A 16,147-nucleotide genomic window follows, 5' to 3' on the forward strand; every position below is an offset into this window, starting at 1 on the left:
CCCTGTGGTTCTGGGATTTTTGCTCACTGTTCTTGTGATCATTTTGACCCCACAGATCTTGCGTGGAGCCCCAGATCGAGGGAGATTATCAGTGGTCTTGTATGTCTTCAATTTCCTAATAATTGCTCCCACAGTTGATTTCTTCAAACCAAGCTGCTTACCTATTGCAGATTCAGTCTTCCCAGCCTGGTGCAGGTCTACAATTTTGTTTCTGGTGTCCTTTGACAGCTCTTTGGTTTTGGCCATAGTGGAGTTTGCAGTGTGACTGTTTGAGGTTGTGGACAGGTGTCTTTTATACTGATAACAAGTTCAAACAGGTGCCATTAATACAGGTAATGAGTGGAGGACAGAGGAGCCTCTTAAAGAAGAAGTTACAGGTCTGTGAGAGCCAGAAATCTTGCTTGTTTGTAGGTGACCAAATACTTATTTTCCACCATAATTTGCAAATAAATACATTAGAAATCCTACAATGGGATTTTCTGGATTTTTTTTCCTCAATTTGTCGGTTATAGTTGACGTGTACCTATGATGAAAATTACAGGCCTCTCTCATCTTTTTAAGTGGGCGAACATGCACAATTGGTGGCTGACTAAATGCTTTTTTCCCCCACTGTATATGGGATTTCCTTTCATCAAAATCCTACACATGGAAATGTGTCCAGTGTGTGTGTGTGTGTCCAGTGAGTGTGTGTGCATGTCCAGTGTGTGTGTGTCCAGCGTGTGTGTGTGTCCAGTGTGTGTGTTTGTCCAGTGTGTGTGTGTGTCCAGTGTGTGTGTGTGTGTGTCCAGTATGTGTATGTGTGTATCCAGTGTGTGTGTGTGTGTCCATTGTGTGTGTGTGTGTGTCCAGTGTGTGTTTGAGTCCAGTGTGTGTGTGTGTGTGTCCAGTGTGTGTGTGTCCAGTGTGTGTGTGTGTGTGTGTCCAGTGTGTGTGTGAATCCAGTGTTTGTGTGTGTGTGTGTGTGTGTGTGTGTGTGTGTCCAGTGTGTGTGTCCAGTGTGTGTGTGTGTGTGTGGATGTGTGTTTGTGTGTGTCCAGTGTGTTTGTGTGTTCAGTGTGTGTGTGTGTCTAGTGTATGTGTGTGTTCAGTGTGTGTGTGTGTTCAGTGTGTGTGTGTGTTCAGTGTGTGTGTGTGTGTGTTCAGTGTGTGTGTGTGTGTTCAGTGTGTGTGTGTGTTCAGTATGTTTGTGTGTGTCCAGTGTGTGTGTGTGTGTTCAGTGTGTGTGTGTGTTCAGTGTGTGTATGTGTTCAGTGTGTGTGTGTGTTCAGTGTGTGTGTGTTTCCAGTGTATGTATGTGTGTTCAGTGTGTTTGTGTGTGTCCAGTGTGTGTGTGTGTCCAATGTGTGTGTGTGCGCAGTGTGTCTGTCCACTGTCTGTGTGTGTGTGTCCAGTGTGTGTGTGTGTGTGTGTGTATCCAGTGTGTGTGTGTCCAGTGTGTGTGTGTGTCCATTATGTGTCTGTCCACTGTGTGTGTCCAGTGTGTGTCTGTCCACTGTGTGTGTGTGTGTGTCCAGTGTGTGTGTGTGTGTCCAGTGTGTGTGTGTGTCCAGTGTGTGTGTGTGTGTGTGTGTGTCCAGTGTGTGTGTTTGTGTCCAGTGTGTCCAGTGTGTGTGTGTGTGTCAGTGTTACCATGGTTATTATTTACAGGGACACTGAGGAGTCAACATTAACCCAAAACCCTGGATAGAGGGGCTCAGTGAATGTGGAGTGGAATGTGTTCAGGTGGGTCAGTGTGTCAGAGGAGACTCTGTAGAAGGACAGAGTGCCGGCTGGCCAGTCCAGATACACTCCTACTCTGTGGGAGCTGGAGGAGGGGACGTCTATGGTAGTGGACTTATCATTGTGACAGGCAGAGTAACTGTTGTCAGAGCATATCAGACTCCAGGACTTGTTATTGTATCCAATCACACAGTCATTACCCCTTCCTCTCCTGCTGATTCCTTTATATGTCACTCCTATATCAGCCCCTCTCCCATTCCACTCTACCTCCCAGTAACAGCGTCCAGTCAGACCCTCTCTACACAGCACCTGTTTCCAGTCCTCAAATCTCTCTGGGTGATCAGGATACGGCTGCTCCTCTCTCCTCCATGTCACCTTTCTGTTCTCCTCAGACAGAGAGAGGTGTCTGTTTACTGTGTTTGGGTCCAGTGTGAGATCACAGACATCTGATGGATGAAACCAGACACAATATTAGAAATCATCATCATTCATATTAGAATGTTAACTCACTTTTCACTAATTCATTTAATGTAGATGTTTCTAGGTATCAAAAGGAGAAGTTAAGGTAACTTGAGACTTGTTGAATGATCATATGTTATACTGTATGGTAATATAAAACACACTTATTCCCATTAATTACACACACACACACACACACACATCCTGAACACACACACACACACACACACACAGACACACACATTGTCAAAGCAACTCTTTGTAAACTTTGGTGTCCCTGATTTGTGCTTCTGTAGAACTACAGCTGATATTTAATGTGACCAAGTAAGTAATGATGGTGGTCATTGACTTTGACTTCACTTGAATTAAGACTTATTCTTAGTCATATTCTTCACAGCAGTCAACACTCACATTTTCTAAGTCCAGGTTTCATTGTGTTCTCTCCACCATGTTCCACACTGTAGCGGTAAGCAGAAGAACAGACAGTCATTGAGGGATACACCTTAACTCACACACACACACACACACAGTCAGCATATAACTTTGTCCAAGTGTGTTTGTGTGTCCAGTGTGTGTGTTTCCAGTGTGTGTGTGTGTGTGTTTCCTTTTTGTGTGTGTGTGTGGGGCCAGTGTGTGTGTGTCCAATGTGTGTGTTTGTCCAGTGTGTGTGTTTCCAGTGTGTGTTTCCTATTTGTGTGTGTGTGTGTGTGTTTGTGTGTGTGTGTGTGTGTGTGTGTGTGTGTGTGTGTGTGTGTGTGTGTGTGTGTGTGTGTGTGTGTGTCCGGTGTCTGTCCAGTGTGTGTGTGTATGTCAAGTGTGTGTGTTTGTGTGTCCAGTATGTGTGTGTCCTGTGTGTGTGTGTGTGTGTGTCCAGTGTGTGTGTGTGTGTGTGTTTGTCCAGTGTGTGTATGTGTGTCCAGTGTGTGTGTATGTCTAGTGTGTGTGTGTGTGTGTGTGTGTGTCTAGTGTATGTGTGTGTGTCCAGTGTGTTTTTGTGTGTATGTGTCCAGTGTGTGTGTTTCCAGTGTGTGTGTGTGTGTGTGTGTGTGTGTGTGTGTGTGTGTGTGTGTGTGTGTGTGTGTGTGTGTGTCCAGTGTGTGTGTGTGTGTCCAGTGTGTATGTGTGTCCAGTGTGTGTGTGTGTCCAGTATGTGTACTGATACACGCACACACACACACACTGGACACACACACACACACACACACACACACACACACACACACACACACACACACACACACACACACACACACACACACACACACACACACACACACACACACACACACAAACACACACTGGACAAACACACACACACTATACACACACACACACACACACACACTGGACACACACAGACACACACACACAGGACAAACACACACACACACCGGACACACACACACACACACACTGGACACACTGCACACACACTGCACACACACACACACACACACACACACACACACACACACACACACACACACACACACACACACTGGATACACAAACACACACACAGGACACACACTGGACACATACACACACACTGGACACACACACACAGTCTTTATATAACTTAGTCCAAATGGTGGTCAGAATGTTTGTCTTAACTAGCCTGATAACTCCAACATGTCTGATATGAACATTGACATAAACCCTCTACATACTTGAGTTTCTCCAGTCTGCAGTGTGGATCCTCCAGTCCAGCAGAGAGCAGTCTGACTCCTGAGTCTCCTGGGTGATTGTAGCTCAGGTCCAGCTCTCTCAGGTGTGAGGGGTTTGACTTCAGAGCTGAGACCAGAGAAGCACAGCCTTCTTCTGTGACTAGACAGCCTGACAGCCTGCAAAGAGTCAAATCATATTAAAACCACACTGCTATTCTTTGGTGGTGAAAATAGTGGCAGTATATTTTTTCTACATTTGCAGATACATCAGTGTCCTGAAACCTGCCGTATCTATTCATAAATTAATGAATCATTATTAGAAATTATCATAATATTGCTTGTAGAGAGAAACATGTATAGCACAAATATTTGAGTAGACTGACCAGAGCAGTTTTAAAAGCAGTATCAGTCAAAAGACAGACAATGAGGTATCAGATTTAGATTGTATTGAGTATACAGTCCACACCATATCTATTTTGACAGTGAAGCTAACATTTTAAATGTGGCTCTATACTCCAGCATTTTGGATTTGAGATCAAATGTTTCATATGAGGTGACAGTATATAATGTCACCTTTTATTTGAGGGTATTTTCATATATATCTGTTTCACCATTTAGAAATTAAAGCACTTTTTTTCTGTGAGTAGATAACACGTTTCTAAACACTACTAAATTAATCCTAATGATGCCTTGATTAAGAAAAATCATGAATGAATCATGAATAATAATGAGTGTGAAAGTTACAGAGGCTACAACAAAACATGCTAACCTCTCACCATTACCAATAACAGATGGGGTATGATCCTTGTTCCTCTGTAACTTTCTCATTCATCATCATTCACGATTCATTCATGATTATTCATAATCATGGAAGCATCCACATGAATGTAGAAGTGTTCAGAAACATCTTCTATTCTTACTGACAATACAAGTGAAGTGACTCCAAAATGACAGGACATTATCCACCATTCAGTTTCTATTGGGAAAAACATCATCCAAAACACAACCAAAACAAACTGCAAATGCATTCAACAAGTTTGTAGAATCACAAGCTTGATGTAATCACTGCAGGTAAGGAATATGGGACCAAATACTAAACTTATGACTACTTTAATACAATATAAGTGAATATGTCCAAATTATTAACTTTTTCAAATGGGAGAACTAGACACATAAAGTGATTTCATTTTTAAACAGTAACACAGATATGTATGAAAATATCCTCAACTAAAAGGTGACTTTCTGTACTGTTGCCTAATATGAAACATTATATCCCAAATCCAAAATGCTGGAGCATAGCACCAAATGTAAAACTGTAAGCTTCACTGTCCAAACAAATATGGTGTGGACTATGTGTGCCTGGTAAACACATGTGGATCTGGTGAACAGTTATCACTTGTTGACCAACTACAGGAATACTGACCTCAGAGTCTCCAGTTTACAATGGGGATTCCCCAGTCCAGCAGAGAGCAGCTTCACTCCTGAATCCTTCAGGTCATTGTTACTCAGGTCCAGCTCTCTCAGGTGTGAGTGGTTTGACTTCAGAGCTGAGACCAGAGAACCACAGCCTTCCTCGGTGACTCCACAGCCTGACAGCCTGCAAAGACATCATCATGATTTCACAAACACACTGTTAATTTAACACCAGTAGTGTAGAAGGACAATGGCAGATGCATTTGGTTTATTCTCTTAAACAACATATAGATTCATCTTCCGTCTCCTAGAATGGTATGGTCATAATGTTATACAAATGTGAACATCAATGCATTGATTCAATGTTTTTCAGTATATATTATATACATATTATAATACATATATTTCTCTGAACTGAATATTTCTTCCTGATGATTAGTACTTAAATGTAATTTTATGTACTCACAGAGCAGCTCTGGAGGCTTTGACCACTGGCAGCAGCCTCAGAAGACCTTCCTCTGATCTGGAGTATTTCTTCAGGTCAAACACATCCAGCTCCTTTTCTGAAGTCAGCAACACAAAGACCAGAGCTGACCACTGTGCAGGTGACAGTTTGGCTTCTGAGAGACTTCCTGAGCTCAGGTATCTTTGGATCTCCTCCACTAGAGAATGATCATTCAGTTCATTCAGACAGTGGAACAGATTGATGCACCTCTCTGGAGAGGGATTCTTCCTGATATTCTTCTTGATGTACTTGACTGTTTCTTCATGGCTCTGTGAGCAGCTTCTTGTCTTTGTCAGTAGACCTCGTAAGAGCTTCTGATTGGACTCCAGTGAGAGGCCCAGAAGGAAGCGGAGGAACAGGTCCAGGTTTCCCGTCTCACATTGTAAGGCTTTATCCACAGCACTCTTGTACAAAGTAACTTTACGCTTGTGTCTGATCCTCACAGAAAAGTTGCTGGACGTTGATTGAGGTTTGGCCATTAGATTCTCATTGTTGTTGATGAATGACAGGAACACATATACAGCAGCCAGAAACTCCTGAATGCTCAGATGCACGAAGCAGTACACCTTGTCCTGGTACAGCCCACATTCCTCTTTAAAGAGCTGTGTGCACAATCCTGAGTACACTGAGGCTTCATTGACATCAATGCCAGCCTCTTTCAGGTCTTTTTCATAGAAAATCAGATTGCCCTTCACAAGCTGTTGAAAAGCCAGTTTTCCCAGTGACAGAATGCTCTCTTTATTCCAGTGTGGACCTGTCTCTTCTTTCCCAAGATACTTTTCATTATTCTGTTTGGTATGAAACTCCACAAGGTGTGTGTACATCTCAGTGATAGTCTTTGGCATCTCTTCTTTCTTGTCTGTACTCAACATGTGTTCAAGGACTGTTGCAGAAATCCAACAGAAGACTGGAATGTGGCACATGATGTGGAGGCTCCTTGATGTCTTTATGTGTGAGATGATTCTGCTGGCCAGGTCCTCATCACTGAATCTCTTCTTGAAGTACTCCTCCTTCTGTGGGTCATTGAACCCTCGTACCTCTGTCACCTGGTCAACACACCCTGAAGGGATCTGATTGGCTGCTGCAGGTCGGGTAGTTATCCAGAGGAGAGCAGAGGGAAGCAGATTTCCCTTGATGAGATTTGTCAGCAGAACATCCACTGAGGTTGACTCAGTGACGTCAAAACAAATCTTGTTCTTCTGGAAGTCTAAGGGCAGTCGGCACTCATCCAGACCATCAAAGATGAACAGAACTTTGTACTTGTCGTAGTTGGAGATTCTTGATTCTTTGGTTTCCTTTGAGAAGTGATTGAGAAGTTCAATGAAAGTGTGTTTTTCAGCTTTCATCAAATTCAGCTCCCGAAAAGGGAATGAAAATACAAATTGGACATCCTGATTTGCTTTTCCTTCAGCCCAGTCCAGAATGAACTTCTGCACAGAGACTGTTTTTCCTATGCCAGCGACTCCCTTTGTCAGCACAGTTCTGATAAGTTTGTCTTGTCCAGTTAAGGGTTTGAAGATGTCGTTACATTTGATTGCAGTCTCTGGTCTTGCTTGTTTCCTGGTTGTTGTCTCAATCTGTCTCAGCTCATGTTCATTATTGACCTCTCCTGTTCCACCCTCTGTGATGTAGAGCTCTGTGTAGATCTTATTGAGAAGTGTTGGGTTTCCTTGTTTAGCGATCCCCTCAAATACACATTGAAACTTCTTCTTTAGATTAGATTTGAGTTCACGTTGGCAAATCACAGCAAGCTCATCTGAATCTAGAAATAACACAGAGGATATTAATATTACGTATGTTTTAATGCCTACAGCATTGTTGGACTGTGTTATAAAGTTGTACATTATAATAATTTATTCCCTTAACTGTCTGTATAAATCTGTAAATGTTTTCATAATGCATTACACACTGGTGTGACTGATTATATAATTATTGGTATTATTGATGGTTATTAATGTTCTCTCTCTCTCTCTCTCTCTCTCTCTCTCTCTCTCTCTCTCTCTCTCTCTCTCTTCAACACAACACAACACAACACATCCCTGCTGCTACTTGATGAGGTCACTAGGTGTTGTGTTAAGGCTGCTACAATATCACTGAGTTACACAGCTACTTTAGCTGTACTTTAGCTACAGCTTTTAAATGTTTTTTTCTAAAACAGCATTCAACATGAGGCAGACAGCTCTTACTTTAACTGAATACTGTGTACTCTTACTGTATAAATGTGTAAATGTTTTCATAATGCATTACAGACTAGTGTGACTGATTATATTATTATTGGTATTATCTCTCTCTCTCTCTCTCTCTCTCTCTCTCTCTCTCTCTCTCTCTCTCTCTCTCTCTCTCTCTCTCTCTCTCTCTCTCTCTCTCTCTCTCAATTAATCAACACAACACATCCTTGCTGCTACTTGATGAGGTCACTAGGGGTTGCGTTAAGGCTGCTACAATATCATTGAATTACACAGCTACTTTAGCTGTACTTTAGCTACAGCTTTTAAATGTTCTAAAACAGCATTCAACATGAGGCAGACAGCTCTTACTTTTCTCCAGTGTGTCAGCAAGCTCCTTCTGGTTCATTTTCCTCAGGACGTGCAGTGTGATCTTCAGAGCCCCCTCTCTGGCACTGCTCTCCTGCTTCTCATCTTCAGCATCCACCACTTCCTTATCCTGCTTCTGACTCTCAAAGCCTTCTGGGAGTTCTGGACTAAGAATCCTCTTGAACATCTTCAGCTCGTTCTTCACAAATGTCATAATATTCTCTTCAAGCAACTGAAATAAATCAAGTAAATAAGTTAAGCAAGAGACTAAATGCTTTCTCATTAACACATTAATGAATGATTGACAGATCAATTTTACTTAATGTAAACAAAAACAAATGTACATAACAGGACCACATACACTGAATATGGAGGCCAGGTCTGTTTGATGACTCTGGGAAGACTGACCACTGAGAATCTCTGACTCTGATCTCTCCTGTTGGTTTCTGTGGACAAAACATGAGATTACATTTCCTCTTTCAGGGACACACACACAAACACACACACACACACACACACACACACACACACACACACATACACACACACACACACACACACACACACACACACACACACACACACACACACACACACACACACACAGGAAGGGAATGTTTTGTTTGTTTAATATTGTTTCAGGACTATGAAAATGGAAAAAAGGTTTAGCCTATGGATTATGAAAACAACAAAAATAAATGGGAGAGGAGAAATGACTAGAGACATTTACATTTTTTAAAACATTTTTAGTCATTTAGCAGACGCTCTTATCCAGAGCAACTTACAGTTAGTGATTACATTTTTCTATAATTTTTTTCATACTGGCCCCCCGTGGGAATCGAACCCACAACCCTGGCGTTGCAAACGCCATGCTCTACCAACTGAAAAGTGTTGTTTAACTCACTGACCATGACCCATGAGTTCTTCTTACCTTTGTTCAGTAGAAAAGTCTCCCTCTCTAAACTTCATAGGAGGCTCCATAGACCGGTCACTCTTCATGGACACACAGCTGGGTACAGGGGAGGCTGGTCTCTCCTGCTTGATTGGGCTTCAACACAACAGAGACAAACATTACGTCTCTCATCTACTCTGAGCTCAGATGGGGAATCATGAGAAGAGTTTCATTCCAAAACGCTATATATCCATTTTCAGAAATGTTCGTAAAGTAGCTTTTGTTGTTTAAAGAAATTATGAAAGAGATTGGAGACATGTATTTGTTTAAAATCTATCACTTAACGGTTTCATTTCAGAGAGACAAATGTTTGCTAGATTTTACACATGCAAATGTAACAAATAACTACATTTTTAATAAAGAACTGTACAAATGATACACTTGTGACATCAATATTTAAATATTTAAAAATAATAATTCAACACAGTAATATGAGATCTGTATGTAAAACATTTACATTTTACATTTTAGTCATTTAGCAGATGTATTTATATAGGGTCCGGTTTCCCAAAAGCATTTTAAGGCCAAGTTCCTCATTAGCATCTTCGTAGGAGCATTGTTAAATCTCTGAGCTGTTTCAGAAAACTATTGTTATTAACACTTGAAAAGTAAAAACGCCTTCCTTAGTTGTTAGTTTATTTAGCAGAAAAAAGTTTCTTAGTTACTTATTTAAAAACTCTGCTTTGTTGGTTAAGGGCTCTTCAGTAAGCATTTCACGGTGAGGTCTACACATGTTGTATTCGGCGCATGTGACAAATCAAATTCGGTTAGATTGATTTGTTCATTTTCTAAATGTTCTGTCTTCAGTAGTTGAACACATTATTACTTCAACCTCGTGAAAGTGTGTTAGTCATAAACAACTTTATATCGAAGGAGTGCCTTTGATTTGACGGCCTGCACATGTGCAGTTCAGCACAAGACGACCATTAGACCCAATGACGTATTTCTGCGCATGAGCTTCAAATCAAATCAAATTGTATTTCTCACATGCGCCGAATACAACAGGGGTATACTTTACCGTGAAATGCTTACTTACGAGCCCTTTCCCAACAATGCAGAGTTAAAAAGTCACAAAAATTCACTAAATAAAAAAGGAAATAGTAACATAATAAAATAACAATAATGAGGCTATAAGGAGTACCAGTACTGAGTCAATGTGCAGGGGTACCAGGTCGTTGAGGTAATAACTAGACTATATACAAGGAGTACCAGTACTGAGTCAATGTGCAGGGTACCAGGTAGTTGAGGTAATAACTAGACTATATACAAGGAGTACCAGTACTGAGTCAATGTGCAGGGGTACCAGGTAGTTGACGTAATAACTTGACTATATACAAGGAGTACCAGTACTGAGTCAATGTGCAGGGGTACCAGGTAGTTGAGGTAATATGTACATGTAGGTAGGGGTAAAAGTGACTAGGCAATCAGGATAGAGATTACATCTCCTCATCCAGGGAGTGCACACACACACACACACACACACACACACACACACACACACACACACACACACACACACACACACACACACACACACACACACACACACACACACACACACACACACACACTCACTCACTCACTCACACACACACACACACACACACAGGGAGGGAATTTAGTGTTAGTTTAATATTGTTTCAGGACTATGAAAATGGAAAAAAGGTTTAGCCTATGGATTATGAAAACAACAAAAATAAATGGGAAAATGGGAGAGGAGAAATTACTAGAGACAGTGTTGTTAAACTCACTGACCATGACCCATGTGTTCTTCTTACCTTTGTTCAGTAGAAAAGTCTCCCTCTCTAAAGTTTATAGGTTGACTCATAGACCAGTCACTCTTCATGGACACACAGCTGGGTACAGGGGAGGCTGGTCTCTCCTGCTTGATTGGGCTTCAACACAACAGAGACAAACATTACATCTCTCATCTACTCTGAGCTCAGATGGGGAAACATAAGAAGAGTTTCATTCCAAAACGCTATATATCCATTTTCAGAAATGTTGGTAAATGAGCTTTTATTGTTTAAAGAAATTATGAAAGAGATTGGTGTGTTTTTTCACTATCTAATCATGGTATGGGGTTGTTCAATGACAGACATGTATTTGTTTAAAATCTATCACATGATGGTTTCATTTCAGAGAGAAAAATAATCATGTTTTTTGCTAAATACTACATATCTGCCTCACTCTCATAGAAATAAGTAGTACTACTAGGTTTTACACAGTAATAATATACCTGCCTCACTCTCAGAGAAATAAGTAGTACTGCTAGGTTTTACACTGTAATAATATATCTTCCTCACTCTCAGAGAAATAAGTAGTACTGCTAGGTTTTACACAGTAATAATATATATCTGCCTCACTCTCAGAGAAATAAGTAGTACTGCTAGGTTTTACACAGTAATAATAATCAAAAAGAACGCTTGATCGAGGTGTTACTTTGGCAGATAATGTCACCCATCTAAATACATCGTTTTTTATTTATTTTTTATAATTAAATAAATGTATGTTGTTTTTGGTTTATGTCAGTTTCATTGTGCTATGCTATAAATTGTTATTTTATTGTTGTAAGTGGTAAAATGAACTAGAAAATGTCATATTTTGTAATTCTGAGTAATTACTACTTTAGTAAGGATATACACTTTATTCAGTACTACTGCAGTTGCTAAATAATTCCAATAGATGGCAGCATAAGACCACAAATGACATTTCAGAAGGTTAGTTTAGTTTCTCCCTGGATACACCACCACTCCCCCTCACAGGAAAACTCCTGCACACGCTTTTTACTGTCCCTTTACACACTGCTAACGCAATAAGCATGAACATTAATTTAGTCACCTCTCGTCGAGAAAAACGTATTTTCCTAGTACATTCATTCATAGTCAGATTCATCAACCACCCGAGCCACTGCCTGTTCACCCCGCTATCATCCAATAGCGAGGTCAGTACAGGTGCATCAAAGCTGGGACTGAGAGAATGAAAAACATATTCTATCTCAAGGCCATCAGACTGTTAAATAGCCATCACTAGCACATTAGAGGCTGCTGCTGCCTATTGAAATCACTGTTCACTTTAATAATGTTTACATATATTGCACTACTCATCTCATGTGTATATACTGTATTCTATAATATTTTACTGTATCTTAGTCCATGCCGCTCTGTCATTGCTTGTCCATATATGTATATATTCTTAAATTCCATTCCTTACTAGTTTTGTGTGTATTGGGTATATGTTGTGAAATTGTTAGATATTACTTGTTAGATATTACTGCACTGTCGGAACTAGAAGCACAAGCATTTCGCTACACCCGCTATAACATCTGCTAAACACGTGTATGTGACAAATAACATTTGATATGATTTGATGTATTTTATTTGCGGGCTGGAAGATGCACTCGTCTTTTCTATTCCAAGGTTATTTACTCCCAATATCAGATATTAAGATTATTTTCTATAATGCATGTAAACTAGGGTTGAGGTTAGTGCATCTGACTAGTGATTATTTACCCGGGGTTCAACACCTGCTATAGGCACTATTTTGTTGCTCTTCCAAAAGTATCACAGGCCTAATACGAGATATATAGCTAACTAAAGTAATGAGTGACCATTTTAGAAAATCATGGGACATATAGTCTTGATGAGGCAGCAGAGAAATAAAGTGTATTTTTCTTGTTAATTCCTTAGATCAGTCTCAAACCTGACCCACCTGTCCCACGCCAATTTCTGGACTTTCACATAGAGGTTACTAGGTCACCCAGTTCAAACCACATTTGAAAAATAAAACTAATGTTTATCAAGTGTTCTGCCTTGCAATAATATATATAATAAAATAACAACAAAATAATCAAAACGCTATTTAATACTATAATTGTATTTACTAAGATAATATTATTATTAAAATACTTTCTAAAAGTGTTCTAGGCTCCCCTACCCTAGAATTAGGGGTTATGGCTAAAATAGGTTATAAGTAGGGTAAGAGTGTCTGTATAGCACTTTGTGACATCTGCTGATGTAAAAAGGGCTTTATAAATACATTTGATTAATTTTTAGGTTTAGGGTTTATATGGCAAAAAACAGTATGGGTTTATGGCACTCTTGCTCCTCCTTGTGGCCGTATGTGGGTACTACATAACTAATTCATTACATTTACATTTTTTTTTAGTCACTGGTCTCCCGGTCGCGGCCGGCTACAACAGTCTGTATTCGAACCAGGATCTCTAGTGGCCTTAGACCACTGCAAGAGACCTGACACTTCATGACACTTGCTAGGCTTAGGCTCATAATCTGAGGTAGCAACTGCGTCTGATCTACAAATCCATTAGCTAGACCACCCGATTAGACAACAATCACCCCATTATACCCATTTGGTTTGCAACTCAGTGAACCTGCGCAGCATTCGCTCAATTTGATGCCTATGAACGAAGATTTCGATGCATATCAAATTATCCAGCAGCCATTTAGAAACCACAAGTCGTCAAAAAAATGGTTATTTCTTAATTTAAAAATGTATTCTGGCTGTTTAAAATCGGCCACATCTTGAAAAAGAGGACAGGGACATGCGGTTTGTTTAGATTGTACAATTTAAAAAACAAACAAATACGGCTAACCATGACCAGAAAATGTTTAATGTTTGATGGCTATCCGCCAGCCATTGCCTCCTTAACTGTGTCTCACCTCGCTATTGGTGACCACAACATGCCCACAGTTGAATACTGTGCGCGCTCACAAAGTAGCCGTAGCCTTGTTAATAATAAGTTACCTGAGGTAAACCTACAGGGTTAACGCTCACCAAGTAGCCGTAACCTTGGTAATAATAAGTTACCTGAGGTAAACCCACAGGGTTAACGCTCACCAAGTAGCCGTAACCTTGTTAGTAATAAGGTACCTGAGGTAAACCTACAGGGTTAACGCTCACCAAGTAGCCGTAACCTTGTTAATAATAAGTTACCTGAGGTAAACCTACAGGGTTAACGCAGGCAGGTCTCATTGATAACAATAGTGAAGCTGGCATTGTGACGCAGAACAATGGGCTGGGAATAGAACGTTCTGAAGGCGAGTCGGTGTCACGGAGCTCAATAGAACTAATAGGAGCTGGTAGGGTGAAAAATGCCCAAACATAAGGCTCGTTTTTTCGCGATTACTTCATAACCAGGGACAGAAGGTAATATTATGAAACTGGTCTCCATGGCGGATGCAATGAACTAATTTTATCAGAAATAAACGTTGTAAAAAATGTCACTTGAGGTGCCCCGAAAATAATATTCAAAAGTTCAGTCCTTGGACACAGAGGGGTTAAACACAAAAGTTACCGTCCATCTAGTGAAGAGAGGAGAACCGGACAGAGGGACCGTAGGCCAGCATCTGTCAACGAGAGAGGGAGAAGCACTCCACGGTATTTAACAGGTGGAAGAAACAACCAGGGAGCTTCATCGGTCCACAAGAAATGCAGGCAGCCGGTGATGATGTAGTGGTAAAGAGGGTCACTAGGATGCTGCTGGTAGAGTAGCTAGCTTAGCTAGCTGTACCGACTAGCTTGGCTAGCTAGCAGGTCGTTCGTCTGTCCTTCGAGGATGATGACGAATCCGGTGAACCACACAATTAAACAAGAATAGCGAGTGAAAAGGATCTGGCTACACTCATACTGTCACTGACCATTACGCAAAAAAAGCAAATTGAACAATAAACTTCGGTGTCTCAACACTGTATCGAACTCCGTCGTTATTCCCCAAGATCACCTCAGACCACTCTGCGCGTAACTGGACAATATGCTTGGCGCCAAACCGTACGTGGACGCGGACAGTTCTGTACGGGGACGCGGACAGTTCCAGAACGCGGACATGAGCACTGCCACACAATAAACTAAAAGCAGTCTTTAAAGTCGGGTACATTAGTAATATTCTTTTTTTATTATGTCAAACAAAAGAAAATTGTTTTTTAAAACAAGATTTTGAGATCTGGGCACGTATCCAAAAAGCGTCTCAGACTAGAAAAATTGGTCCTCTCTCTCCCCAGACAGACTCATTTAATACTGGGTCGTTACAATATTTTGAGATCTGGGCCCATATCCAAAAAGCGTCTCAGAGTAGAAAATGTGTCGTATAAGTGCTGAGAATAAAGCCATTTTAGTCCTACTCTTATGGGTATAAATTAAAGCTATGCATGAAGCCTCTTTATTCATAAGTGTCCCACCTAGTTGGCAGATATTTAGGACACCTCATGAGCTGTCCTAACCAGTTAAGAAGTACCAGCAGGTGTCTTGATAATAGAAACATGCAGCGAGTCAGTGGTTCCTGTGCAACATGTAATTGCTTTGGAGCAGTGGCGACCTGTCATTCAGGGCAGAGCCCCACCTGTTTAGCAGATGCTCTTACCCAGAGCGATTTACAGTAAGTGCATTCATCTTAAGATAGCTAGGTGAGACAACCAGATAATACAGTCAAATATACAGGATACGAACATTCAATTTCAGCTAAACAATGGATATATAGCGTTTTGCAATAATAATAATAATAATGATATACATCTAAAATCTATTAATTAAACATCTGAGAACAGTAATATTGAAGGTACCCATAAGCAACCATTTCTGATTAAAAAACACGTGAAAAATTGTGGAAATAGCATTTAGGAAATAAACTCTTAATAATTCTTAAACAAAATTGTCATCTCACCTCTTAGCTTTGGTGTCAAGTTCCCCAGAGAGACTCATTTTAGAGGCAGGGCCCCCCTCCTCTCTCTCCCCAGAGAGACTCATTTTAGACCACTGACCCCTAAACAGAGATCCAACATGTTGGTTGTAGTTAACACAGTAATTCTTGAATGTGAATTGTTATCATTTATTAATTATCTCTTACAAAACATTTACTAACAGACATATCGAAACAGTCAGGTGA

The 16,147-nt window shown here is 40.6% G+C and overlaps 2 protein-coding genes across 2 annotated transcripts in view; one reads left to right on the top strand and one right to left on the bottom strand.

Annotated features, from left to right (window-relative positions):
- The window catches only part of LOC311141418 (NLR family CARD domain-containing protein 3-like), a 78,382-nt gene that overhangs the window by 23,063 nt on the left and 39,172 nt on the right, over positions 1–16,147 (top strand). The window lies entirely within an intron of this gene.
- LOC311098816 (NLR family CARD domain-containing protein 3-like) lies at positions 1,424–13,951 on the bottom strand (the record flags this gene model as incomplete). The annotated part of the gene is made up of 9 exons (XM_084139386.1): positions 1,424–2,165; positions 2,590–2,636; positions 3,849–4,022; positions 5,269–5,442; positions 5,725–7,519; positions 8,301–8,529; positions 8,659–8,742; positions 9,258–9,345; positions 13,929–13,951. 9 exons carry the CDS (start codon positions 13,949–13,951, stop codon positions 1,642–1,644), a joined length of 3,138 nt encoding a protein of 1,045 aa, XP_083995512.1. The 3' UTR covers positions 1,424–1,641.

The sequence above is a fragment of the Coregonus lavaretus genome (assembly GCF_964263955.1).
Source record: "Coregonus lavaretus genome assembly, chromosome: 2".
In the NCBI taxonomy this organism is placed as follows: domain Eukaryota; kingdom Metazoa; phylum Chordata; class Actinopteri; order Salmoniformes; family Salmonidae; genus Coregonus; species Coregonus lavaretus.